Raw genomic sequence first — 27,994 nt, 5'->3', positions numbered from 1 at the left:
CATCATAAAATATGTTCTGAATTTAACTTTGACCAAAGGAAAAATTCTGCTGTATGATGTTTATGTGAATTCAGTACTTTTAAACAAGTAGTATTTACATAATGTTAACAATCCAGACTTGATTTTACTGTTCTTCAAATTCTTGACTGGCAGAATCATAATCTGCAATGAAGTGTTTAAGTTCATCAATACATCTCTCACCAATCTCATGCAAGTTTTGTCTCAAGGAAAACTGGATGGGTTTTTCTAATGAAGGGTCTTTATCAATCAGCATCTTCACTACAATGCCAAACGTTTCACAATCTTGCCTGTAGACCTAGAAAAACAATTTGAGAAGTTCATGAAATAAAACTTAATTTTGACTGTTTAACAACTCCATTCCAAATTCAACTGTAACAGACTAAAAGGCTACCGCAACTTGTAACCAGACCTGTAGACACAAAGCACACAAAACTGAAAAATGGAGATGCAGCTGTCAATCCTCACCCATGTTCCTACAGATGGACTAGATAGGACTAGAATTGTTCTACAGGCTCTTATGACCACATGAAACTGCCTTATACTGAATCAGACCCTTGGCCCATCAAAGTCAGTATTGTCCGGCAGCAGCAGACCGGCAGCAGCTCTCCAGAGTCTCAGGCTGAAATCTTTCATATAATCTACTTGCCTAATCCCTTTAACTGGAGATGCCAGGGATTGAACCTGGGACCTTCTGCATGCCAAGCAGATGCTCTACCACTGAGCCACGGCCCCCAAATGTGATTTTTATTTAGTAAGTACAGCATCTGAATTTGGCACAAATTAGTAGTGCAAGTTGAATAGAGCGTATCCTAAGATCAAGCATAAGTTAAAATAGGGTTTCAAGTCAAACTCGCAATCCAAAAACAAAACGACAATGTAAAATGCATAAATGCCTTTAAACAAGCTGCAGCCCATTAAATCTTCATCCAAGTATGTAACGTAAATACATTTTTAAAGTCATTCAATAAAGACCTTTTAAAATTAACGTACTTTGCCATTTCTGCGGGTGGTATACTAATTCTGGCATCTATTTTAGTTTAGATACTGAAGGTATTAGGAGAACAAACTGATCTAAAAATGCAACATAGCTATATAAGTGTATTACAGCTGCAAGAGCCACTTCTTACAGTTATTAGCGTTGGATGAGGGTATGGGAGACACAGGTTCAAATCCCATATGGCCATTGAAGCGTAACAGGTGACCTTAGGCCACTCACATACTCAGCTTAACTCTTCCTCAAAGAGTTGTCGTGAGGGAAAAAACAGAGGGAGGATATTATGAGTCACTCTGGGTCCCCACTGAGAAGAAAAGTGGGGTAGAAACAGTGTAAAAATATTTCCAAGGCAAGAAAGCTCAGGAACACATCACTTGATGGAGATAGCCTATATTTAGACTTTCCTTTCATCCAATAAAAGCTCTATGATACATAGACATTGAGCAGTGAATAGTTATTACTATTCATTTGTTACCAAATAGGGAAAAGGAGTAATTTTTTTTTTTGCAACTGATCGGGTTTTTTGGGGGGTCCTTATCGGCAAGTGAAGATGTAACTTTCTCAGCTACATATCTATTTCTCAAATGTGACTCCCATCTCCGGATATCTAAATCCATGCATCGGGGCCTCACTTACCCAAAATACATTTTTCTGCAAACCTGGAGGACCCCTAGGTTTGCAGAAAAATCTCAAATGTTAAATACATTGGGGGGGGGGGTTTTAAATCCTCCCAATTAAATAAAAACATAGTCTGTGAATACGCAGACAATACATTTACTGTTGGGGAGCTGGAAAAGGGCCTTGACACTGGGAGCTGCTCTGGGCCTAGCTGCAGTGGCTGGGCCCCAAGGTGAGTGGTGTGAATTAAGAGTCACGCCGGATGGTGATTGAGGGGGAGACGGGACTCCGCCCGTGAGTTTTGTGGGGCCCCCACTTTTAAGCATATAAATTAGAACAGGCTGACAAACATGATGCAATAGCATTTCCTGAGGTTAATATACAAATGACACTCCAGGAGAATGTGTGCAATGTCAATCACGCCTAAAGAACAAGAGCTAATTCATTCTGAGTAAGGTAAGCACAAAAACCTACCCCTTATGCCTACCAAACAGTGGGCATTATCCAGCCAATACAAAAACTCTTAAAATACTTGGACAGGTCAACAGATAAGTAAAAAAGGGAAGATATTTTGAAGGAGGAATACCAGAAAACTGAGATGAGCAGATGCAGCGCGTCCTAAAAGCAGAGCTTTGATGATCAATTAATTTTTGCCCTATTTCTCTTCAGAGCAAATGATGCATGGACATCTAATTCATGGATGGTATTCAGAGTAACATCAACAGCCAAAAGTTTCTCAAGGACAATCTTAAACCAGGTAGACTTATAAGAATCCTCTTTTAAGTGGACTTCCGGTACAGCGCTGGTTGAAGCAAGGTGTCTCTCAGGAGTTCCCTCCCTGAGAGACCCCAAGAAATGTTCGAATAGGGGTGAAAATCAACACCCCACCCCAGCTCTAATTAGGGAACTGGGGAGCAGGATTTCCTCTGCAGCCACGAAGGGTGGTTTGACTCCCATACCCTCTGAGAGTGCTTATAAGCCTCCCGGAGATATGGACGTTGTCCCACGGATTTGAGAGGATTAACATCGCCATGAACGGCTTCTTGGCCTGAGGCTTCAACCTCCTTTATCTATCAACACTTAAGGAACAACTTTATTGCAATGAAACCCTCAACATCCAAAACCTGAGTAAGTCACAAGAACTCTTTTGGTTTTACCTTGATTCCGATGATTTGAAAGATTGATACAATTATCACTGCAATCCGCACCTCTTCGCCCAGAATACAAGTGACTTTGAAGTTTTAAAAAGACTATAGTTAAATGGCATGAGCCTTATCTATCTGATCTTTACTTAGACAAAACAAACGGGACGTTTGAAAGACACTCTAGCTACCAATTAGACGCTGAGGTGTTAAAAGGGGTGGGAGCGAACGGGATAAATTCCTTTGGAGCTGACGTCTTTCCGATCTAAGACGTTTTTCCTGCCACGTTTCTACTTGAAAGATTTGTCTTGAGAAACGGAAGACAGCAAGGAAATACTCTCACTGCTCTACCAAGCATAACCATCGAAATTAAGGGGAACGACTGTCACAGGAATTCGTAGGATCAGACTTGCACCTCCCTTGTGCATCAATTAAAGCATTCCTATTACTTGGAATCTATCGAGAGGAGACAAAGGAAGGTCCGCAAAAACAACATCATTATTCTCACTCCCCCTTTTACAGCTAAGCTAGAGTGCCGTAAATCTTGATTCTTTAAAATCACAGTAATTGTTTTACAACAAAGAAAAGAATCTGCAGTCATTTAACCCCGTGGAAACCATAAAACTGATGAATTGAAAACTGTCACAGGTCTTGGCTCCTGCCAGCACACTTACAACACACCTTTGATACTGGTGATTGTTTGGAATTAATCTCAGAAATAAATATGGAGGTTGACAAGGATATACAGAAATGCTACTAAAACACACTGATATCTTTACCAAACAATATGAGAAAGTATCTCAGCAACTGGCTCAGTTAACCAGCATATTGACTAACTTGACTCAAACCTCTAACCAGTCCAGTCAGAAATTGGACATATTGACTAGTGATGTTAAAAATATGAAGTCACAACTTTCTACAATAAAAATCGATATGGGGAAAATTGACATATCAATTAAAAAGGCAGTTGAGCAGAAAGATATCAAAAATAAACAGATAAATCAAGATAAACAAATCCAAGCTATCCACTCCCAACAGGAAATTGTTACAGACCACCTGGCTATGATGGAGATGAAGCTAAGACAATCAAATGTTCGCCTTCGTAATTTTCCAGAAGAATTGGGAGTTTCCAGAACCACCATTATAAAATCATTGGCTGACCTGATTCAGATAAATGAACAAGATCTGGACTATGCAATAAATAAAATATACAAAATTCCTTTACCTACTAGAATCCCTTTACCTACTACAAAGGCCAGGGACATTATGATTTCCTTCTATGACATCAGGATGAAGGATTATATTATGCAAACTTTCTATGACAACCCTTTGTCCGTGAAAGGAACCCCACTTATAATCCTCAAGGACATTCCGCAACATTTGATGATGAAGAGACATATCTACAGACTTTACTGGGACACTGAAGAAGAATGGAATAAGATTTTGTTGGATCTTTCCACAGGGACTCATTTTTATCTACAAAAAGGTCAAATTTACTATCATTTCACAGGAGGATGTGAAATTCTTTTTGGAAAACCATGAAAAAGATCTAGTTGGCCTTAACTCTGACCAACAACAAGAAGAGGAGGGAAATAAGTTGGCCTTGACACACGAACAAAAAAGACTGGATCCTAAAAATAACAGAAGTGTTGGAAAAACCAAAGCTCATAACAAGAATAAAGTTAAAAGGAAGCATGCAGTTGATAGAGAGATATGGAGGGTTAAATAAGAAATTAAATGATAACTAGTGAATTTTGTTACTACTGATCTAATCCTTTTGCTTAAGGAATATTTTTGAATTTTTTTTACTATATATTAAATTAACAATTAATATGTAACAACTGTAATGATTTAGACAATTCAGAATTAATTTAGTAATTAAGTTTGATGTATATTTTTGAATTAGAATCTCAATACAAAAGAGTACATAAATTTATAGCAAGGTGGAGGAAGTTGAGGGGGAAGTCTTTTATTTTAATATCATTTTATTAATGGATGAAATGCTTTTCAACGACGCTGTTAAACTTTATTTTATATTTGAAATGAATGTGTTGCTGAAAAGTTACCTACCAGTAAAAAATTGTGAAAATAATAAAAATTTTATTTAAAAAAATGAATCCTCTTTTAAGTGCACCAAATAGCCCTTAGTGCTCCAGTGCAACCTACTAAATAGTCTGAACACTTGCAGCTAAGCCCTTGTCTCTAGGGAAGGTTGACCTAATTCAGGACGAAGAGCCACACCAGCTACACAGCGAAGAATATTTAACAATTTCCACAAGAAAAATAAGAGTAGATGGTCGATGTTTTTGTTAACTGAAGCACTCCTTATGGTTACTCCATAAAGAATGACAGCAGAAACTTTTAGACTGGAAACTTGGACAGCACCAGCACCATAATTCCCACCTCCATTAAAAAAATTAATATGCAGCGAACACACATTTTTGCTTTATTTTTTATTGGCAACTGATATGGTCCCCATTTTAAATGAAAAAGATGAAAAATTATACCCAAACATAAAAACTTATTTACCTGTTGGATTTCTTCACCATTCAATGTCCAGCAGTTAGATGTAGGATTTCTTTTATTTTTTTTAGAGAAGGCTACTACTTTAGATTTCTAGTGATTTATTCTCAGACCTTCCCTAATACAATATTCCAAAAAGGTTTTTAAAGATCGCTGAAGACCAACTCTCATCCGAGATAACAGGACAGTGTCATCAGCACAAGTTAAAATTGGAATATTGCAATTGGCTAAGCAAGATGTATGACAACTCTTTAAAATGAGTCGAAAGAATGATCTGGGAAGTGAATATATTTTTCTATCAGATGGTATAACACTAAACAGTGATACAGAGCTGAGCTGCCTCTCCTTAACCCTATCTTTTCCTGGCCCCAAATGCCACCAGGCCAATGAATTAAATTTTTTAATAAGTATGAAGAATATAATTCACCCAAACATGATAATAGACTGATTGGTTGATAACAGCTTGGGTCTGAACATTGACCCTTGTTAAAAATTGGAACTTTATTGTGTGCCTTCAAGATTTTGGGATAACCTCAGACACACATTTATCTGTGGAAACACCTGAGCAAGGATCTCTACCCATGAAGACGGATATGACTTTAATAATTCATTTGGGATAAGATTTACTTCAGGGTCCTTCCCAAAGTGGAGGTGGTGGATCAAACCTTCAGCTTGAGAGCGGGGGCGGGGGCACCTCAGGCCAAGTCAGGAGAGGACCGACTGATTCAGCTATCACAACAGTAGAAAATTCCTTAGGAGTAGCAAACAGACCCTTAAAATATGACTCCCAAATTTCTTATTGAATACAAAAAGGAATGCTATCATGGGCTTTAATACCTTTATTAATAATAGCCCAAAATTTCAAATTATCATTGGATTTTTAGCCTGGATTAGGCGTCCCCAATTCCTACATAAATTTTCTTTCTTCTTGTGCTTTATTAGATCTCTCTAGTATCCCTTGGGGGCCAAAATTCTCTCAAAACAGATACAGTGCTGTTACTCTTAAGCTCCCTATAATCAAACCACATATCTTGATTTTTGAGGAACAAAGGCCTTACAGAAGGAGCACTATCAGGCTCAGTTTTACTATACAGAAATTTAAAGAGATAATAGCCTATGCAAAATAATAAGGGAACTCTTGGCTACATCAGAGCTGAATAATGATCTCTTTAAGAATCATACTTCTTGAGAAATCATTATATATCTTGGACCAATCGAGCAGCATTTTAATTCCAATGAATCGGACATAGGAAGTTTTGCTTTTGAGATATACAAACTTGGGAGTTGAACATATGACACATTCATATATAAAACAATAGGGAAATAGTTACTACCCCAAAAGAGTGAACTTCCTAAGAAATTAACCAACAAGCTAAGGTCAGGGGAAGCAATATAGTAATCACTGACAATTACACCCTTAAATCCCAAGAAAGCATAATCTCCACTTGGGTCAATTCTCTGATGGTCATGCAGGATTACTAAATTTCTTTCAATAACAAAAGTGGCCAGTCTCAAACCATCAGCATTTATTGCAACATCCTTTGATGATCAACAGAACCACCAAGAGCTGAGAAAGTTTTCATTATCAGCACCGTACAATTTTTGAACTAAACAGTCATCATCAGGTCCTATTCTCACATTAAAATCACCTGCTAATAAGAATGAGCTATTTGGGAAGTTACTTTAATTTTATCAACTATTTCACCTAACAAGAGCCAATTTCCCTTCAATTCATGTGAACTTTTGGGTAGCATATAGACTGTAAATAAAATTACAGAGTGGGTCCCCAATGTTAACTTGATTACTAAAACAAAATTCTGAGCCATAAGAGAGCCAGTGTGGTACAGAAGTTAGAGTGTCAGACTAGGATCTGGGAGACCCAGGTTCAAATCTCTACTCTGACACAGAAAATTATGATAACTTAGCTGGTTTGCCAGCACAGTAAAAATAGGTGAATTCAGTAAGCTACATTCAAAATGCACCACAAACAATGCAACTTCAAAAAAAGAATCCAAAAGTGAAAGCACATAGACTCAAGCCAGAACATCAAACTCAGTGAAAGATTTCAATGTGTGGTCTTAAAAAATTATTGTGCCACAGACTCAGTTTCACTGCAAAAAATAAACACATCCTACTTTTACTTAATTCCCAAAACTAAAAAGTATAAACAGCTTTACCCAACGTGTTTCCAAATACTTCAACACTAACCAGGGAGTAATCTAATTCTCACTAGAAGAAGGGTGCACCCTTCAATAATTTATTTATAAAGTGCTGAGCCAACTCAAAGCTGTTTTCTAAACCCATTCTATAGTAAACTTGATGCCCTGTCAAAAACAGGAAGGGTGCAGTTTATCTACAAAAATTGTTTGCTTAGTATTGAGTTGTTAGCTAGAATGCATTAATAATTCTGATTTTATGTTTATATGCCCACACAGGAAAGAGTTTTCAGACAGACATAATCTGAAGAGGGCATGGGTCAAATATGGGTGGAGTTCGCTAGGATGGCTTGGAAACAAAGTAGCTCATTTCTAGCAAGGATGGAGGAATGTAATTTGCAGTTCAAAACAGATAACCATTGCAACATGGCAATGTAATAAATTTCTGGTTGTACATACCACACTGAACTAAATTGGTTTGATTTGAAACTGCCTTACTTTGGTCTAGTTGGAAGACAAAACATGAAACTAAATTAATCAGTTTAAAGAGTAGAAAAGAGAATACAGCAATGCAACATTTCTGAAAATTAGTGTTTGGTGACAGTTAAAAATAATATATTTTCTAGTTCTATAAGTGCTAAGGAATTTAGAAGCAGCATTTGATGCTCAGAAGATTTCAACTACACCAGAAGAAACGTACAAAACTGAAATCAAACAGCTGGCTACTGCCAGGGTAGCACCAAGTCCCCCTGTCAGGGTTGAAACCACCCCACAGGGGTTGGTTGTTCAGGCTCCAACACCTGGAACCCTGAGCAGCCCTCCCCAAACCTGTCAAAGCTGCCAAACCACTTCCCCGTGAGTTCCAAGGTGATTCCTGCTCACGCAGTAACCAAACCAGATATTAGAAATAGATGTTTGATTTCTAAAAGGTAAAGAAAATAACGTTATTACAATTCTAGTACCTTCTCCATTAGGTCCAAGAGCGACAAAATGACAAAACTATCTCACTATATAACACATAGAATACTTGCAGTGAAGATAAGGAATGGCTAGAGTGAAGACCCTTTTGTGCCCTCAAGTATTTGCTGTTCATAGAAACCTTTTTCTTAAACACAGGAAGAAAAACAATCACTCAAAAGTACAGCTGGCACATATTCTACTTCCACACGTTGTAGTTTCAGTTACTGTCATGTTTAAATCAAGATGTTTTCCATCTATTCATCGGAAACCATCCTGCAGTTGCCTCATACTGTGTACTAATTACAATTTTAGACATTTTCCTGAAATACATTCAGAGAAATATCTTTATTTGCATATCCCAGATTGACCGGCCAGCATCACTTATGCATGCTTGGAGCCATTTTTGATGCTAATGTGGGCCTCTTGGTATACCAAGCACATGTTTGTTCTTAAGAGCATGCCTTTAGATAATTAGCACCTCAGCTAAAAGGAGCAGGGTATTTTATGAACAAAACGGGTGGGGGGAACTGGCACAACAAGTTTTACATTTTTAAAAAACAGCCTTCATGCCTTATGGCAAACTGCTTTTCAAAATGAAAGTTTGTGATAAGGCATAGGAATTTACTCTTCAAAGACAAAATTCCCACTGGTTGTGAGCATGCCAAAAGTAGCTCTTTGGATCCCAGTCCATGTTTCCCAGAAGAGCAACGCAAATCAAGGAGCAGTACCTTGCCAAAACAGAGAAAAAATTACCACATACATTAATAAAATAAATTAATGGGAATGGGATATAGTGTATTTTACAGATTTTAGTTTTGTTCTCTGAGACATCAAACCAGGGAGAGTTTTGGCAGAATTCAAAGTCCAAGACCTGAATAATAATGTAAAATTTTAAACACAAGGCCATATTACCTTATTCTACACATACTAGTTCAAGCAACTTTTATGAATATGAATTTCAACAATTCTCAGCCAAAAAGGGTATCTGTCAAGGTCACATTATACAAAGAAGCTCACACTTTGATTTAAGAATTGAAAATGAAAGTGCTCCTTGATACATACCAAATGGTTACTAAGAACAGTCAGTAGTTAGGGGGAAGGAATTAACAAATCTTGCAAGTAAACAGATTTCTTTTTCTCATATAAACCGGTTCCTTCACTGTAACCAAAAGTCTGATGTTTGAATATATTTCATACAGACTTGCATATTTTATCAAAGCAAATGCTGTCCTTTTGCCTACTGATAATTTATTTTATTTTTATTTTATTCAATTTCTATCCTGCCCTTTCCCAACAGAAGTTGGGCTCCGGGCGACTAACAATCCTAAAAGCTACACAGTGATTTTAGCTAAATAAATATCATAAAACATACTTAAAAACACAATAACTATTTAAAACCCAAGTTAGCCAATTCTTACATAAATTTCTTAACAGATGGTGTCCTAATAATAAACCCCCTTTATAATATGGGTGAGCAGCGGGGGACACAGCAAAACAACAGGGGGCAGAAACCCTAGAGGGGTCCAGCAGAGGAGGCCACATGATGTGCAACCGTCGCAGTCAACCATAGGCCTGGCAGAATATCTCCATCTTACAGGCCCTGTGGAACTGAACAGAGTTCCACAGGGCCTGGGTCTCATTCAACAGAGAGTTAGCAACAGGTTTTACAGTAACACTAGAGCAGGGGTCCACAATGTGGTGCCTGCGGTGCCCACCAACACCTTTTATGGCGCCTGCCAAGTGTTTTTAGAAAGTGGGCAGGGCCAGCTGGGGCTTTTGCCCAGCAAGGCTTCTGATTGGCTGTGCAGATTTTTAAAAACATTCATTTGGCAATAGCTACCACCACAGCATAAAGATCTCGGTGTGACTGAGGGTAAGCTGGAGCAGCAGCCATTTTGAGGCTCTGCCCACCTCACTATGTCAGAATTACAAAGGCTCAAAAACATTGGGGACCTCTGCACTAGAGTGTGTGCTTCATTAAGCCCATGCATGTAAAGTTTAATATTCAAATAAAAAAGATACCTAATACAACTATATTTTAAGAATTACCTTTAGCAACAGAGAGAAATGGTTTTGTATAAGTCCACAAGTGAACATATCCAAAGACAGCTGTGCTACGTACAATAAGGGATGGTTACACGGTACACAATACAAACCATTACACTTTGAATAGTCACTGGCCTTTGTAGCACTGTACCTCGCAGGAGAGAAAGGATTTGAATGGAAGCACACTTTCCACCCAAAATGTTGAAGTACTGAACATATTCAGTAATTTACATACTTAGCTAAGAAACAAGGAGTAATATAACTTCATTTGCAGAAATGTATGTTAAGAAAAAAAGGAAACATCAGAAAGGATTTCTGATTAATAGAATCAGAGTTGGAAGGGATCACCAGGGTCATCTAGTCCAACCCCCTGCACAATGCAGGAAATTCACAACTACCTCCACCCACCCACCCCTAGTGACCAGAAGATGGCCAAGATCCCCTCCCTCTCATCATCTGCCTAAGGTCACAGAATCAGCATTGCTGACAGATGGCCATCTAACCTCTTCTTAAAAACCACCAGGGAAGGAGAGCTTACCACCTCCCGAGGAAGCCTGTTCCACTGATGTTGTCATTAATTTAAACTTAGCAGCAGTGGAAACAATTATTTTAAACCCATTTTCTCATCATGAGGGTCTGGGCACCTCAGTGAAACTATTTACATTTTTCAGTAATTTCAGAAGCCTTCAGTCCCTACCAGTACTTTCTGCAAATGAATCCATGCATCTCAGAAAAAAGTTTTCAGCACTTTAAAAATAGCTGTGGCTTCCAAACAGCTGTAACTACAACTTCACAGTAAGAACTACACATCCTGCTCCAAACCTACAGAAGTTTGTTCTGTAGTGGACTGCAGGAGCAGCTGCATGAAATTGTCACTATTTTTAAACTCTCATTTGCTTACTCCGATGTAAGAGGCAATCCCTGGTACTGCATCCAGGAAACAGGTGCTGAAAGCAGGCACAGTGCCTGCTGATTTAGATGGTGATTTAGAGATTTGGGGAAGGTAAGCATTAGACAGCATTTCAAGGGGACAGGAAAACTGTGGGTAAATCCTAAGTACTGTGAGCATAGCTGTGCTTATGAAAGGAACCTTAATGCCTCCACCTTCCCAGTGCAGCCTTCTGTGCTTCCTAAAAAGCAGCTCAGGGGAAAGGCAGAAATGTAGCACAAGCAGAAGTACCTCTTACACAAGAAAGAGCTGATCAAACCTCATTTTACGTAATTTGAAGAGAAGCTTTCCAACTCATTTTGAAAGTCTAAAACTTCTTTCATAGTTCCTTGTAAAACCTGTTACATTTTCAAGTTCAGAATGTTATTAGATTTACACTGTGTGTGTGTGTGTGTGTGTGTGTATAAAGTGCCGTCAAGTCGCAGCGACTTATGGCGACCCCTTTTTTGGGGGTGGGTTTCATTGCAGGAGACTAACTGAGGTGGTTTGCCAGTTCCTTCCTCTGCACAGCAACCCTGGTATTCCTTGGTGGTCTTCCATCCAAATACTAACCAGGGCTGACCCTGCTTAGCTTCTGAGATCTGACGAGATCAGGCTACCGTGGGCCATCCAGGTCAGGGCATTAGATTTACTATATATATATTTTTAAAAAACTGAAGCCATGGGGGGAAAAGAAATTTGAGGAAAACTGATATATATGCAATACTTAACTTCCTATGAAACTTTTATTGTTGCTTTTAAAACATAAAATGTATCTTGTATATTTAGTATATAAAATGTGCACTATTCAATATATTTATGGAATTTAAAAGTATAAATGCCCTAATTTTATGTAAGCATTTTGGCAAGAAAGAGATCCAAACTGCTGCTCCCTGTGCTCAACACAACCTCTTTCGTTTTGGTCATCTGAGAGGTATGAAAAAATAGAAGTTAAAAAACAGCAAACCAAACCATGTCTTATTTGGGGACAAAACAATCTTATAAAGTTGCATTGGGCAGGGAGTTGGACTAGATAACCCTGGTGGTCCCTTCCAACTCTATGATTCTATCTGCACATCAAGTTAAACTTTATAACACTGAACACAGTAAACAATACAATACTGTATTATTGTTATATACATTACAGCATATTAACTGTTGTCCACTCACATGTAAACAAGCATATCCTTGAAAATAAGTTGTACGCATCTATGGTATACAAAGAAATTATCACTAACCAATGTTGTAGACTGTCTTGCATAAAAATTTCGTACTATTTATTCTGAGTAAGTAAAACCTTGACTTAAAAAGCATTTTACTCATACAGTGTACACTATTTCACAATGCTCTCCAGTTTCTAACTGGGAAACCTGGGGAGCAAGTCATCATGAAAAAGCCCGTCCTCTCCCCTTCTTTTCTGGGCTGTCACATCTCTAGTCTTAAGTATAGCTGTGCAGTAAACTCAGTTCTGAAAAGAAACACCCAGAATATAGAGGGATATAGACATTAACTACAAAAAAGTGACACTTACTTGTTCAATCTCTTTGGTCTTTGCAGCAATTGCCTTTGAACGACTAACGTGCTGGCTGTCTTCAAACAATTCATTACTGTCTGTTATATTGGCACTGGTTTCTTTATGTTGTTCAACATACAATGGTTCTGAAGATCCCGCCTGTAAGAAATTTATAGCTGTTGTTTTATGCAACTAAAGCAAAAGTTACATAAAGAAGTTACAGTAACTACATTCTCACTCAGAGAAAGGTATTCTCTACCTTTTTAATACCTTTTCAAGTGACATTATGTAAGCTGAGTTAGATAAAAATTGACCCATTTATCATACAGTAATAGCAAGAAAGCTATATAAAAGAAATTAAACCAGGTTTATAAAGGTCTTCCAGATCTTTTAATTGTGTTATCTATAACATGTCGTTAATTGTGAAACAGTGGCTAACAGTTTGGGAATCTTGGTAAACTAAGATTCAGTTTTAAGTGGTATCATTAAGAGAAATTAAAAACAAAGGCAATGGGCCCAATCTAATAAAAGCAAAACTAGGATTAAGCAAGCAGGACGTTAACAGTGCACTTTAACATTGCTATCCCAAACTGATGTGGTGGTTAAAAAAAAACCAATGCTGCAGAAACTCAGCACAGACACGGAGGTCTGCATCTGCTGAACTGCATTGACTAACACACCATGCTGAAATTCTGGTTACGCGTTTTACTGCTATTAGATAAGTTTTGAGTTTTATCTGTTAACTAACTTGGGGGCAAATAGCCACGGGCAGCCCAATCCAAAGCGGGGGGGGGGGAGTTCGGTGGCGGCCAGAAGCGGCACAGTTACACCACAGCCACAAAGGATTCCCAGCCACAAAATGAAAATTAAAACAAAAGAAAAATAAAACCTGCCCCAAAATCCTCCATTGAAAACAAAGGGGCTACACCACCAAAAAAGGTGGCGTAGCCACACCGCTGCAAGAAGGGGTGTTCCCAGGAAGTGGTTAGGAAGCTGCCTAAAGGCAGTTCTGCCCCCCGGAATGCCTCCCAGGGCACCAGCGCGGGGACTTGCACTGCCAGGAGGCAGTGCTGACGTCCTAGCCCTACACTGCTAAGTCGTGTTGGGAGCTGGTGTGGATGCCACTTGTGATGGCAAAGGTGCCCCTTATCCTGGGTTAAATGGGCACTTAACGCAGCCACAGGGTCACACCAGCTCTTAAGGAGCTTTGCCTCCCCTTTAGGATTGCAGCCATAGTTGAGGAAAGTATGGATAAAAAAATGTATTAGTACTTTTACTCAGCTTACATCATAATTTGAAACTTCAGGCAAGATGCTTGTATCTGCTTTCTCTGATTTTTCAGCTGCCCACCTACTTGCAGCCTCTGCAAGTTCCTTTTCTGATAATCTGCTGCTTTTGTCCAAGGCCTGATTGTAAAAAAACACACCCACACATAAACATATGGGAGTTATCATAAAACTGTGTAGTCTAAAATATAGGAGAATTGAAGAAAAGTTACATGTGTAGCTGAAAGGAGCGGTTATTATGAATCAACAAGAATAGTTGCCTAAATAGGATTGTTTCAAGTAATACCTAGCAGAGATCCCCCACTTTGTTGGGCCTGTAGGAACATTTGGAATTTTGAGAAAGGTAGTGGGCATCACCACAAAATGGCTAGTGTGGGAGATGGGGCCAGTCACAGAATGGCCGTTATTGGGGGGCAGTCACAAAATGCTTGGAGGCTTCAGGACAAATGACTTCCTATGAGGGGGGGAGCTATTTTTTAATATTCTCATTGTGTCTTCTGAATAATCTACTGTTCCAATGATGTGAAAGAAAGTCAGAATTTGCTCTTTGCTTTGGAGGAAAAGCAAGAAGGCACCATGACACCCGTGGTACTATGTTGGTCATAATTTATCTACTGGATTAAGAATTCTAATTACCTTAGAAGTTTGAGAGGACAGAAATGGAAGGGGAAGTGGGAAAACAAACATGGACTGATACGTTAACTCTGAAAAATCAGAGGTACCAAAAATTTTCCCAAGGGTAGCAAACCAGACTGTACATAAAAAGTAAATTATGACTTGGAGCAAATGTAACATTCACAATCTACTTAACATCGCTGGGAGATCTGGAACATGTCACTGGCTATTGTACCTCTTCCCTCCCATACAAATTTCCTGTTCTCTTCCATGGCTTGCTTTAACCAGGGTGTAATGCTACATCTTTATTAACACTAACTATAGTATTAACTATGTAAGTGCTAACTGTTGTAACTCAAGTGGGAAACCAATATTTGAACTTTTAAATGGTTTTCAAACCCTGGTTAGGAGTATAATCATTGTTAGTTCTGATTCAGACCCAATACTACAGCAGAGTTAAAGTTACACACTGAAGAAAAATTTGCTGTGTGAGAGAGAGGGGGGAACATGACATCTTGTTGTACTCTCCCTTTCCTACAAGGTAGGATGTACTTTGTCTTCAGGCCTATGTTATATAGTGACTACAGTTGTTTCAGACAAGTCTATTCATTTATAAGCCATCATAAAATATACATGGGGAAAGAATTGAATAAAATTTCTTTATCAGTGTTAACCCAATGTAGATGTCTATGTATATTTGCTCAGATTGAAATACAAGAAGCAGAGGTAACCCAGACGTTTTGCATTGAAAGCTGCTATTTTCTACCACCATGTTCTAATACTGGACTCACCTTAGAAGGTGCTGCTGCTGCGGTTCCTGAGGGGGAAACATCTCTTGATGTTCTCAAAGGCTGAGAAGAAGTTCTTTCCTTACCTACACAGACAAGTAGCATATATATTTGTGGTTTTTTTTTTACAGGTACTGGGCTGTAATAATGTTTTGAAAAGAATCTGTATTACACAGCTACTTAGCTGTGTTTGATTTCTGTTATGTGAATGAGATACTCTACAAATGACATTAAATTAGACCATCAACACTACTGAAATAGGACAGATTTCAGTCTCCCTGGAGTGCTGGCCTTACATGGGTTTCCCTAAGGAACAGATACCAGAGTTTGAAAGCACGTGTGGGGGGAAAAAGTCACAATAGGAAGACTTTGCTTTGACCCTACAAACTAAAACAGATGACCAGATGGGATACTGAGTAACAGCCAGTAGTTTATTTTTTTTACTTGTATTTTTTAAACCAAGGCAAGAAAGGGAGACTGAGCAAGAGGGTATTGAGAGTATTGGGAATGCACCTACATGTACATGTTTATGCCTTCCCAATTCTGTATATGCACCTTGTCAATGCAAGCCTGAGCAAGAAAAGTGTAGCGTTAGATCCCACTGAAGATGTCATGGAAGGAGTTAGTGGAGCAGATCTTTCTCTGCCTTCCACTGGCAACTGGCTATTAAATTAAAAACACTTCTCTGATCAGCAGAGCCTCACAAGCAAAATGTGCTACTAATGTGTCTCAAAAGCAAAACATACCTTTCTTCCACTTACTGCTTCCCTTTCCCTCATCCACTGACCCAAGCAGCATCTCCCCATATGGCACATTTTGCTTGCAAGGTTCTCCTGGCCCTCAATGATAAATAGCAGCCTACCTGGGAAAGGCAGGAAAAGATCTGCTCCACAAACTCCTCCTGCAAACTCTTCCACTAGATCCAGCCAATAGTACTGTTTGGGATTTGAATAGCATGCTATACTTAACACCTTAAAATTTCCAAATCTGTGATTAGTACTACTCTTTAACAAGTTTTTGAACATACATATTTTTAATAGTATGCTGACAGGAAATTTAAAAATATACTAAAAAACTCTTCAAATATATATGGTACTGTTTTTAAAATATATGCAAAGATGGCTAATTAGCTAATACTAGTGATTAATTACATGATAATATTTTATGTGTGGACAATTTTAGAAGCCAGCAAAGAGTTTTAAGCTGGTATTCAGCCATTCTGTATTAATCTTTCCTCCTTTGTTTGGTATGGGTCTTCTATATACACCAAACCAAACATTTTACCTTAGGGTAGGAAGATACGTATGCTGCAGTTCTAGACAAAGACTGAGACAAATTGGGGACCTAGTTATCCTAATTAGAATGCAACTCTTAACAAGCAATTCTTACTAAAGCAACTGGCACAAAATCCAAAGTTCTAGACATTGCAATAAAAAGGTGTATTCCAAGTTTAGACTAATGACATGCTTTCTTGGTATAATCAGTCAACCACTGCTATGCAATGAGCCACAAGCATCACTAATTTAGTACCAATATTGTGGGATTGTTTTCTCCTAAAGGGATGAGGCAGAACAGAAAAGACTGAATCAACAGAAATACAAGGACAAGTCTACTTAGATGGCAAAAGATGAGGTTGGCCTTGAAAGAAAAACAGTAACTCAGAGTAGGCTCTTACTACTGCAGTAATAACAGAACATACTGTAATAGGAAAGTACAAAACCTTGCACATTTGGATACAGAACCCAAGTTTGTATCTACATCTATTCTGCCTAAATTTTCTGTAATTGTCAAAGAAAGGTCTTGAGGCCACAAGAGCAAAGCTTACAGGAAAATGTTAACCAGGTATGTACTGGCCATTAAAAAGGACAACTAAAATGACTGAAGAAATAGAGTATACCTCGTCAGATCTCAGAAGCTAAGCAGGGTCAGCCCTGGTTAGTATTTGGATGGGAGATCACCAAGGAATACCAGGGTTGCTGTGCAGAGGAAGGCACTGGCAAACCACCTCTGTTAGTCTCTTGCCATGGAAACCCCAAAAGGGGTCGCCATAACTCAGCTGCGACTTGAAGGCACTTTACACACACACATCTTAAGAGTTCAGGTTCAGTTTTCTCTCTGAGAAAAGAGATGCTAGGGTTCTAACTCAGTAAGAAAAAAAGAAACAGAATATTCACTAGAACCCTGGTTCACACCCTAAAGGACTGGCAGCTGCCTTAGTAGAATAAAAATATTTCTCCATGTAATGCAGGAATGTAAGGAATCGACATTCACTGTTCTAGGAGTAACGAGCAAAGATGACTTTAAAAAAGATATGTCTATTTCTTGATGGATAGGTCTATGAAGACTGATTAAATGATATCTAGAACTGAAACCTCACTGTTTACCATACAGTGGGCACAACCAAATAACACACATCACCACACAACTATTTACAGAGGTTCCTACAACATCTGGTTGGCCAGGTTGAAGAAAAAATGTAGAAATAGCAGGATTTTGGTCTGATCCAGCAAGACAATTCTTATGTAGGAAACTGGCACAATAATGGCATTTCCCACTCTTTAATTGACAGAACAGAACATTGATAGGGCACTTGATTACTGGAAAAATAAATGCTGAGAAAATTCTACTAAGAAAATTGGAAAAGAGGAATACACAGTCTGTTCCCAAAATCACAGAATTAAAACAAAATCTGATGGGTGAGCTTCTTTAGAAGAAAGGCAAAGAGAGTTATTTCATGACCGGGATTACTCTAAAACAAGGAAGGGAAGTAAGATACTTTCAGCTCACAGCAATTAAAAATCACGAACTAGGTTTAAATACAACTCCTCCTTTAAAATTTTCATTCATTTTTTTTGGCGGGGGGGAGAAATTAAGCAGGGATGTCTATAAGATCAAAGGAAAGATCAATATGGACTCATGGGAAAAACTCTGTACTTCGGAAATGAAATACACTGTTTGCCAAGAAGTGAAAGAAAATTGGTATAAAACTTTTTACAGATGGTATTTGACTCCTAACATGCTTTCCCAGATGACTACTCCAGGGAAAAAAGGCGCATGCTGGGAATGTCAAGTGACAGACGGTTCCTACTTTCATGTTTGGTGGACATGTCCAAAATTACAACTATATTGGAAAAGAATTCATCGAGAACTACAGTTGATGTTAGATATGAAGTTTACATTCGATCCCAAATTTTATCTACTCAGTATAGTGCCGCCAAACTTGCCTTTGAAATCCCATGACGTTTTTAAATACGCAACAACCGCTGCCAGAACGGTGCTAGCAAGAACCTGGGAACAAACTCATACACCCGAAATAGAAGACTGGAAAGAAAAACTCCTGGAATATGCAAGTATGGCCAAAATGACTTTCGAATTAAATTTTAAATCCAGTGAATCTACTGAGCAATTTGAGGAGAAGTGGGCGTCTTTTTATATTTATATGAATTGTAGCTAATTTGAACGAAGTACGTTAATTTAAACATCCATAATAAGCTATGTACTATCTTTCTTACTTTAATTAATTGCTAAGCAAAATCTGGATTATCAGATAATAGAAATCAGCCTGACATAAGTAGAATAAACAAATGACATGCTGTAATTAAGTTTTATTTAGAAACTGTTTTATAATACTGTATTTTTATAAATATAACGTTTACCCTTTCCCTTTTTTCCCCCTGTACCCTCTTAATTATATAAATAAAAACCATAAAAAAAGATCAAAGGAAATGAACATTATGATTTACTGTATGTCACCAGCTTTTTGCTACTCACTGAATCTCGATTTAACTTCAGAATTGCAGAGTCAGAACAGAATAAAGAGATTTACCTTGTGAAATATTTCTTTTATGTAAAGATGATACGCTTCTGCCATGCTGGGACTGGTGGAAAGCATAGGCTTTACTTCTGTCCGGAGAATAACTTCTGCTACTGACACTGGAGCCAGATCTGCTGTGAGGAGAATCCCTTCGGCTGACAGGCGAGTCCCTGAAGTAAGGAGAATCCCTCTTATGTGGAGATCGATCTCTTGCATAGGGAGGATATAGGTTTTTTCGTCGTATGCCGTCTCGGATATCCCTGTAAAGGTTATTGCAATAAAACAAATCACAAATATTTATCTTCTTCTCTATAAGAATCAAGAAGTACCCAATTAAGTATCATAAAGCAGAGGATATTCTACTGAACTATTTATTCATTAAAAAATCAAATTTTATCAGCATCCTTCAAGAAGCAACAAGTAGCACCAATGTAAATGTATTCACTATTCCTACTCATTTTTATTACCTGTTCTATCGTTCGTTCTTCTGCCAATTAATATTTAGTGAGCTGACAGTGTATAATAGTACGTTTATAAAAATAAGAGCTACAGCTCAGGAGCAAAAACTTTGTAATAGATAAGGACAACCTCCTATATTAGCACTGTACATCTGGTGGATCACACGTGAAGGCTTTGAAAGTTTTTGCTCCAAGTTCACACCTACAAAACCCTGGATTTTTAAAGCCACCATTTAATAATAGACTTTACATATTTCAAGGCTGCAAATTTTTCTTCCCAACAAATGAGTATTTTGACATTGTAGTATTATGTATAATCAAAGTGGAATTTTTTAATAGCAACATTGGCTAATGGGCTACATTCAGAGGCAGATCTTTATTAGGAGCAGCATTGTTAGCTTTAAGCAGGGTATTCCAGTTTATCCCTTCTAAAATCTAGGTTTGGGGGGGAAGAAACAAGTTCTCATTTGACCCCAAAACTTATTTTAAAATAATAACGAATGTAAACATCAAACCACCACAGATCTAATAGCCAAAATTAAGGTAGCACCTGGCCAATATTTAGAACAAAATGCTGCACAAAAAACATCAGAATTTTAACCTTTCCCAAAGAATCTCATAAAGTCAACAAGTGTGGAAACTAACACAAACTTGATTGGGGCTCGGAATGTCCATTGTACCCAGGAAATAAGTATAGAGAACCAAAAAGTTTTCACCTCCTTGCCAGGATTTTATGACCGTTATATTGCCATGCAATAAAGAACAAAATATTTAAAATAAACTGAAACACAGATTGTTTTATTGCTTTACTTCTCTTGGTAAGTATATGCATTAAGTGCATGACCTACACAAAGCCACACACCCAGACACAGCTGCTGAACTAAAGGTAAACAGAGAAAAAGGGACCTCTAGTGTGCACTTTGTAAAGGACCTTCTATGATAAAGCTGCCTTGAAAACCTTTTGCAAGAGTGGAACTAACAGAATGTTAAAATGATTCTATTCTATGAACGCACAAGTAAAACTGAGCTAATTTGTCAACGAACAATCATGCCTTTGATTAATATAGCACAAAAATACTTACTGCATTTATACCTGCATTTCTTCCTTAACAGATTTTAAGATGAGTCACAAAGGATCCTCTGGAGGCTTCCCATTCAGGCAATGACCAGACCCATATCTGTTCAGCATCAGCAAGATTTCTTTGCTGAAAAGCACATTTCTTGTTTCTAAACTATTTTACTATGTGAATCCCTGCAACAACTTCTACAGACTTCCTTCTCCCTCCAAGAGTCCAATAAAGATATTTTGAGTTTTTGACTATAAGGACTGTTTTATTATTTCATAGCAAAAAAATAATAATTTCCCATACAACTGTAATGTGTATATGCGCGTAAAGCACAACTGCCATGTATCATGGGGGTGGCTCTGGCTCTCTGCCACTGGGGAATGTGCAAAGTGACTCTTGATATTTGAATTCTCGGTGCATTGAGCCTCCTCAATTTTCAGGGCCTGGAAATAGAGGGAGGAAGGCTGAATGGCCCTACTTCTAATGTAGGACTTTCCCTCCACACTTGAAGAGCCTCTACACACACACCCTGATCCAAAACAATCAGCACAATATGTTACTGAAACCAGCAAGAGTTAACACCACAAAACTGCTGAGGTTTAAACTCACTTCAAATGTCCGCAGAGACAGATCAGTTAGAATAATACACCCTCAGAAGCTGATGGGTACATACACATGTATTCCTGGTGGCCCTCAGGGAGCTTCCAGTCAACATGATTGGTGATCGTATCAACTCTCTGGTCAATGTATAGAACTCAGAGATTATCCAAATGGTTGACATAATAACTCCAGGTACTCTCTTCCCTTCCATATAGCCCATAAATATAGTTTACTAAGAAGCTGTTGGATGGTGGTAATAATGATCAGGGAAATGAAATTCAGCTTGCTCTGGAAGGGAGTGCAATTTGATCTGTTGTTTTAGATGGATGGTTGAGGGCTTATCTAGAGTATGTAGTGACTTTAACCAGGCACAGGTGGTTCACCAACTACAGCCTTACACTAGAAAATGAGATCTGACCAGTTACCCAGGTTACCCACAGTTACATCTGACCTAGCCAACTACCGTCCAATATCGAATTTGCCTTTTCTGGGTAAGGTAGTGGAGAGAGCAGTGGCTGAGTGGCTCCAGAAATTCCTGTATTATACCGTATGACAGAAATTCCTGTGGCTCGGCCATTCTGGAATAGGGCAGGGGCCTAAGCTCCTAGCTGTTGGTGGGATGCGGTTAATACCATCCTTTTCCATCAAGAGTTTGGGTGTTGTCCTAGATGCCGCCCTCACTATGGAGAGGCAGCTATCCAGTTTGGTTAAGACAGCATTTTATCATCTGCGCTGGTTTCGGTAACTGGCTCCTTACTATTCCTGCACCTACCTAGCTACAGTGATCCATGCAACAGTCACCTCCGGACTAGATTACTGTAACTCGCTCTACACAGGGCTGCCCCTGAAGCTTCTTTGGAGGCTTCAACTGGTGAGGATGCAGCTGTGCTCCTTGGAGAGTGCATATCCAGCCAGTTCTCTGCCAGTTGCATTGGCTCCAGATTTGCATTCAGATCTAATTCAAGGTGCTTGTGCTAACCTTTAAAGCCCTTAAAGGCCTTTATACCTGTGGGACTGCCTCCTCTACTATGTTCCCCTGAGATCTTTATATTCCAGCACACAAAACCTCCTAGTGGTCCCTGGCCCAAAGTCAGTCCAGCTGTCTTTGGCCAGGGCCTTTTTGACTGTGGCCTCTGCCTGGTGGAACACTCTGTCTGAAGAGATAAGAGCTCTGCGGGACCTTAGTTCCATAGAGCATGTAAGACAGAGCTGTTCTATCAGGCCTACGGCTGGAGACAGCGTTATCTATAACATCACTACGGACCAGCTTCTATACTGTTTCCCATGCAATTAGCTTACTGATTTCCAACTGGGGTTCCCCCCCACCCCCCAGGGTTTATTATGGCTGGCTCCTACCACCAAATGCTCTCCCATTTTTACCATCTAATACCGGGAGAGCTGATCTTTTAAACGTGGTAACATCTGTACCACTGTAAGGTTATTAGATGGTTTATTGGGTTTTAAGAATTATATTATTTAAGCATGGGATGTTTTAAAGGACTATATTTTACATTTGTTATTAGCTGCCCTGAGACCCGCTCTGGCCAGGGGGGGTGAATATAAATCAAAAGAAGAATAAATGTACACCAAATGGGGCTGCCAGTGAAGACAGCTCAGAAATTGCAACCTAATTCAAGATGTAGCCATGATATTGACAATATGCAAAATGGCTGCTTTCACAAGGATTTTTGAGCTGTGGCACACCATTTTGGAACAATAATTCCTCTTAATCCTCATTATTGAGACAATGTTGTAGCTATTTTGATCTATTAGATGCAACTCTTAACCATTTCAGAAGCCTACTTGCCTAAAAATGTATTCTTTTTTTCTTGCAAGAAAAAATGGCAAAAGATAAAGATTTTTTTTCATCCAACTTTAAACTGGAAAACTTTATTCAAGAAAACACCAAAGTCTAGCAAAAGGCTATGTTTGTATATTTCAGGTTCCTCAACAACATAAATATGTTGATTAACAGAGCAGTCCAAATTTCAGGATCATCTTTATTCTTATTTCTACAATCAAACTTTAGGTCTGTAAGAACATATTTCTGGATGCCGCAGAACACGACACTATAGGACCTATCTTTAAATTCCTCAGTTTGAATGTTGTAATTTGTCTTCTGTACTAGCAACCAAATAACAATTTTAGTAAATGATGTTTTTCTACTAAGTATTCCAGGTGAAGATGAAACGCCTTTAAAAACACTGCAGAGTAGAAGAAAATCTAGGGAATTAGAACAGCTGCATTCAGATGTAACCAAATCCAAGGTTTGCCATTATAGGGATGGACCATTGGAAGTTTCAAGCTTTCATATTCTCTCTGGGCTCCTCCCTTACACACAGCTCACAAATCTAAGACTTTCACATTTCCAACAAACTACTGGCTGCTCTATAGTCTACCAACTAGGACTCAAAACCACAGTTTAATCTTGTTTGCAATCCTCTATATGCTAAAGAACAAGTTTGCTGTTGTCTGAATTGGAAACACAAAAAATAATGGCTGTTTAGAATGCAGAAGTCTTCAATTCCTGAGCTTTGTGTGATAGAAGGCAAAGCGGGATAGACAGAACACTCATCCCCAAAATGACATAGCAGAGTTAGCTACATTAAATGCAGCCACTTTTTGTTTTCTGGCTGCCATAACTATAATATTCTTCTACAATTAATCTCTCTCAAACATCCCAGCTGCAACTTGCTCTAATTGCACCAGAGCGTTGCAATTATTTAAAGAATAGAGTTTTCACATATTTTTGTTAGGAAATTATGACGAAATTTAAAATAACACAAAAATTGTTAAGTAGATAGGACAAAATGAATAAAAGAATGCAGTATCTAAAACATTATTTATTCTGTCAGCTTTTTGCTTAAAAGCAGATTGTATAAAAAGATTGGGCTGAAAAAATGTTCCAGCACAGAGTATTATTTTTTTGCCAAGTTTCTATTCAAAGTAAGTTTTTACAGCTGAGTTTCATACTGTGATCCTGAAAAGACTGTAATGAAAATGCTGACAGATCATTCACTGTACAATTGCTGCACTCTACAGTATAACATCATGGTTACAGCTTCATTTGAAATAAAAGTAAATGCTATGCTATAAAGAAGAAACACTGACCTGCTAAAACCAACATCAGTTTCTCAACTTCAGGTGGGAGCTATGTTATCCTCTAGGGCTAATAAAATTCTCTGCTATAGCACTCAATATTTTCCACGCCCTTACCATAATTCATTCCAACCCCGTTTCTACTTTAGTTTCCCTTTAAGATGATTAAGCTGCGCAAGTTATTTGTAAAAGTTTGAGAAATGCTGACTAAGCAGTTATTTTAAAATGTACACTGATTGTATCTTACAAACTGGTACAAAGTGCTATGCTTAACTACAATAAGCGTAAAGGAAAGTTCAATACTATGTTGGCTGAGCTTCACCACACATGAACAACGAGGAACCAAATACACAGGAAGAAACATGTAATTATAAAATTGGAGCCTGAAAGAGATTCCAGGGACAGCAATAAATGATTTAGGAACTTTTCACTCATAGCACATCAGGAGGGACAGGGCTCATTATCATGTCCTCTTCAGATGTTTTTTAAAAATAGTAGTGCAATAGAACTACGGGAATGATCACCCCACTCGTTTCCTTTGCACTTGATGAAGTGTACAGTTTTGTACTATATTCTAACTTCAACCCAAATGTTAAATTGATAACTAAAGAAGGGTCAGAGAAGTTTGTTCTCAGCTGATCAAGATTTTGGCAAAGTTTCCTCTTTGACCTAACTTACATTTACCCACTCAATAATATTGCAGATTATCAACAACTATCCCCAGAACAGAACAGTGATCCACAGAAAACAGGACTCCAGGACCTCTTATCTACTGCTAGTTATATAGAATAGTTTGTTTATTTTACAAAACGTACACCTGCCTGTCTGCCCTCATCAGAGCCACCAAGGAGGCTAGCAGATTAAAAACATACATAATAAAAATAAATCTTAAAAGCCAGTTAAACCAATCAAAAAAACATTATTAAAACAATTAAAACCAAGTTAAAATACAACTTTAAAAAAACATAAGGCGGGAAGGATATATCAATGAGGGAATGCCAGATGAAACAAAAAACATCTTTACCCACTATCGGAAAACAGAAACAGAAGAGGACAGGCTAGTCTCTCTGGGAAGAGTGCCAAGACCAAGAAGGCCACCCTTGGGTTGCCACTTGCTTAAAGAGGGGGGCACCAGAAGATGACCATAGCAGTCAGGTTGGTTCATAAGGAAGTAGGCAATCCTTCAGGTATGTTTGTTCCAAGATACACTGGGGTTTAAAGCTCAACTTCAGCACCTTTAATTGTGCCCAGAAACTAGACTGGGAGCCCATGAAGATGGACCAACAATGGAGTGATAATGGTTCCTACAACCCATACTAATCAACATCCTGTCTGCAGTTTACTCTCATGCAATTGCTGCTGTTAAATTGTTAAATGAATCAGCTATCTTTAAATTTACTTTACATTTCATATTTCATGAAGGTGATTCATTCTATAGTTAAAGAGCTAAGAAGCACAAGTAATTGTCTCTTAAGAAAGGATTAGGATCTTAATTCCAGGGGAGTGTAAATTCACTTGCATTTTGGCGAGGCGCTGTGAAAAGCTACCATAGACAAGGATTCTTGAGCTATTTTACATCTGGTCTTTTGATATACAATCAGAAAGAGTATTGAAGAGATTCCATGAGAAAAGTATCTGTTCTACTATATATCGTTCTAACAGTGTTTAGATTATTTCGAGAAATCTGCCAAACACAGCAGCAATCATCTGGGCTCCAACACAGGGCTTCAAAGGGTATATGTATGTTACGGTCAGCTTCCCACAGGGCCACTGTGAAGACATTCCAATGTAATCAAGCAGGAGGACTTCCTGTCATTATTTCTACAATAGTACTAACATACTATGGAAAAGCAATCTACCTCCAGTTACTTGACTACTATGGTTTTTCTTAAAACCACCACTAAGCATGGAAACTCTCCACCTGACATCTGAGCTTAATAAATATTTGCTGACTTATGAAGGCTTACTAAGGCTCTGCAAAGGACAACATCCAGTGTACCGATACACAAGTCCTGTTTGCTGGAGTAAAACAAGAGTTTAATGCATGTACTGGCTGTGCTTTTGGTTTCCCACGTATAAAAGTTGAAACCCAACAGCTGATCCAGCAGAGAAAGAAGGCCAAGTCCAATGCTTGCTAAGGGGAATCCAGCCCAACAGCAAATCCAGGTTGGTCCTTGGATTTATTTACTTACAAGTTTTATATTTCACTTTCTCAAAGCAGCTCACAAAAAATATTTTTAAATTATAATAAAATACTTAAAATGCACATTGTCATTACTGGTGACTACTTCAAACTCTATTTACAAAATGAATTAACAGATATGTGGCCAAATAATACTTCCGTGGAACTTTTGATGCTAATTTCAGAGGTTAGGTTGGTAACCAAAATGTTTTAATTTATATTGACCTTTTCTAATTGCTAAGGACCTATGTATGCATTGTTTGAATTTGTTTTTAAAATCTTACACTCTCCCCTGCATGATTAAGACACTCACAGGCTCCTTACAGTACCCATTTGGAAATATGGATTTTGCCACTCTACTATAAAATCTTACCTCCCTGCCCCAGATGCAAGAATAACTCTTGTTTTGTTTTTGCAAGTACAAAACACACACACACACACAACTTAGTGCTGTATCAAAACTCTTTATTTAAGTCCACGAATTCAAACCTCTGTGGCCACTGGAGGCCACTATTGCTCTTCAAAAACAAACTGCCTACTGTTTCCTCAGTTTCTTACTCATATGTTTTTTAATTAGAAAGGCAAAGATTTGAAATGTTCATGAATCATTAACATTCAATTGTTCAATTCTATTACTTTTGTAGAAGTAGTGGGAGACATTGTGGAAACAGTGTAGATTTGTCTTGCTGTATTAGTAAAAAGGTGATTTTTATTAGTAAAAATCACCTTTTAGAAAAGGGGATTAGTAAAAAGGTGATTCTTTCTAAATTTGTTTTTCAAGCAAATCAAAAATATCTAGTTGCCAAGAGCAATCCAAAAACTTGTTTGCTCAGCACTTGTTTAACATGGGGTATCCTTACTACCACACCAACACAGTATCACAAAGCTCTTCATGTTGGTGCAAATAATATTTGCAAGTTTGACTTTCTCACAGACACCAGGACAAGGCAGGTAACAAAAAACTAAACAAAGGCTTCAGAGAATAACAACAAAACATTAAAACAACACAGCCAACAAGAGCTACAAAGTATAATGTCTTTTTAACAGACCCTAGAAATGCATATGTCTAAAGTCAAGGGATCACAAAGATCCTTTACTGAGTCAGCAAAATGTACTTACTGAAATACCCTCCTCAGGAAGATACCTGAACTACAGACCAGCAGTACTATTAACACCTCTAGAAA

At 38.2% G+C, this 27,994-nt stretch overlaps 1 protein-coding gene across 1 annotated transcript in view; it reads right to left on the bottom strand.

The window, feature by feature from the left end:
- Positions 1-28: 28 nt before the first annotated feature.
- The window catches only part of PPHLN1 (periphilin 1), a 37,312-nt gene continuing 9,346 nt past the window's right edge, over positions 29-27,994 (bottom strand). Inside the window, exons 5-9 of the mRNA XM_056847625.1 lie at positions 19,417-19,664; positions 15,594-15,676; positions 14,188-14,307; positions 12,920-13,060; positions 29-316 (exon numbers count right to left, since the gene is read on the bottom strand). Coding sequence (XP_056703603.1) covers positions 125-316; positions 12,920-13,060; positions 14,188-14,307; positions 15,594-15,676; positions 19,417-19,664 — 784 coding nt within the window. The 3' untranslated portion in view covers positions 29-124. The remainder of the gene's footprint in view (positions 317-12,919; positions 13,061-14,187; positions 14,308-15,593; positions 15,677-19,416; positions 19,665-27,994) is intronic.

The sequence above is a fragment of the Euleptes europaea genome, chromosome 3, assembly GCF_029931775.1.
Source record: "Euleptes europaea isolate rEulEur1 chromosome 3, rEulEur1.hap1, whole genome shotgun sequence".
NCBI lineage: Eukaryota > Metazoa > Chordata > Lepidosauria > Squamata > Sphaerodactylidae > Euleptes > Euleptes europaea.
Note: the sequence above shows the minus strand (reverse complement) of the source record. Positions and strands in the feature narration are given on the sequence as shown.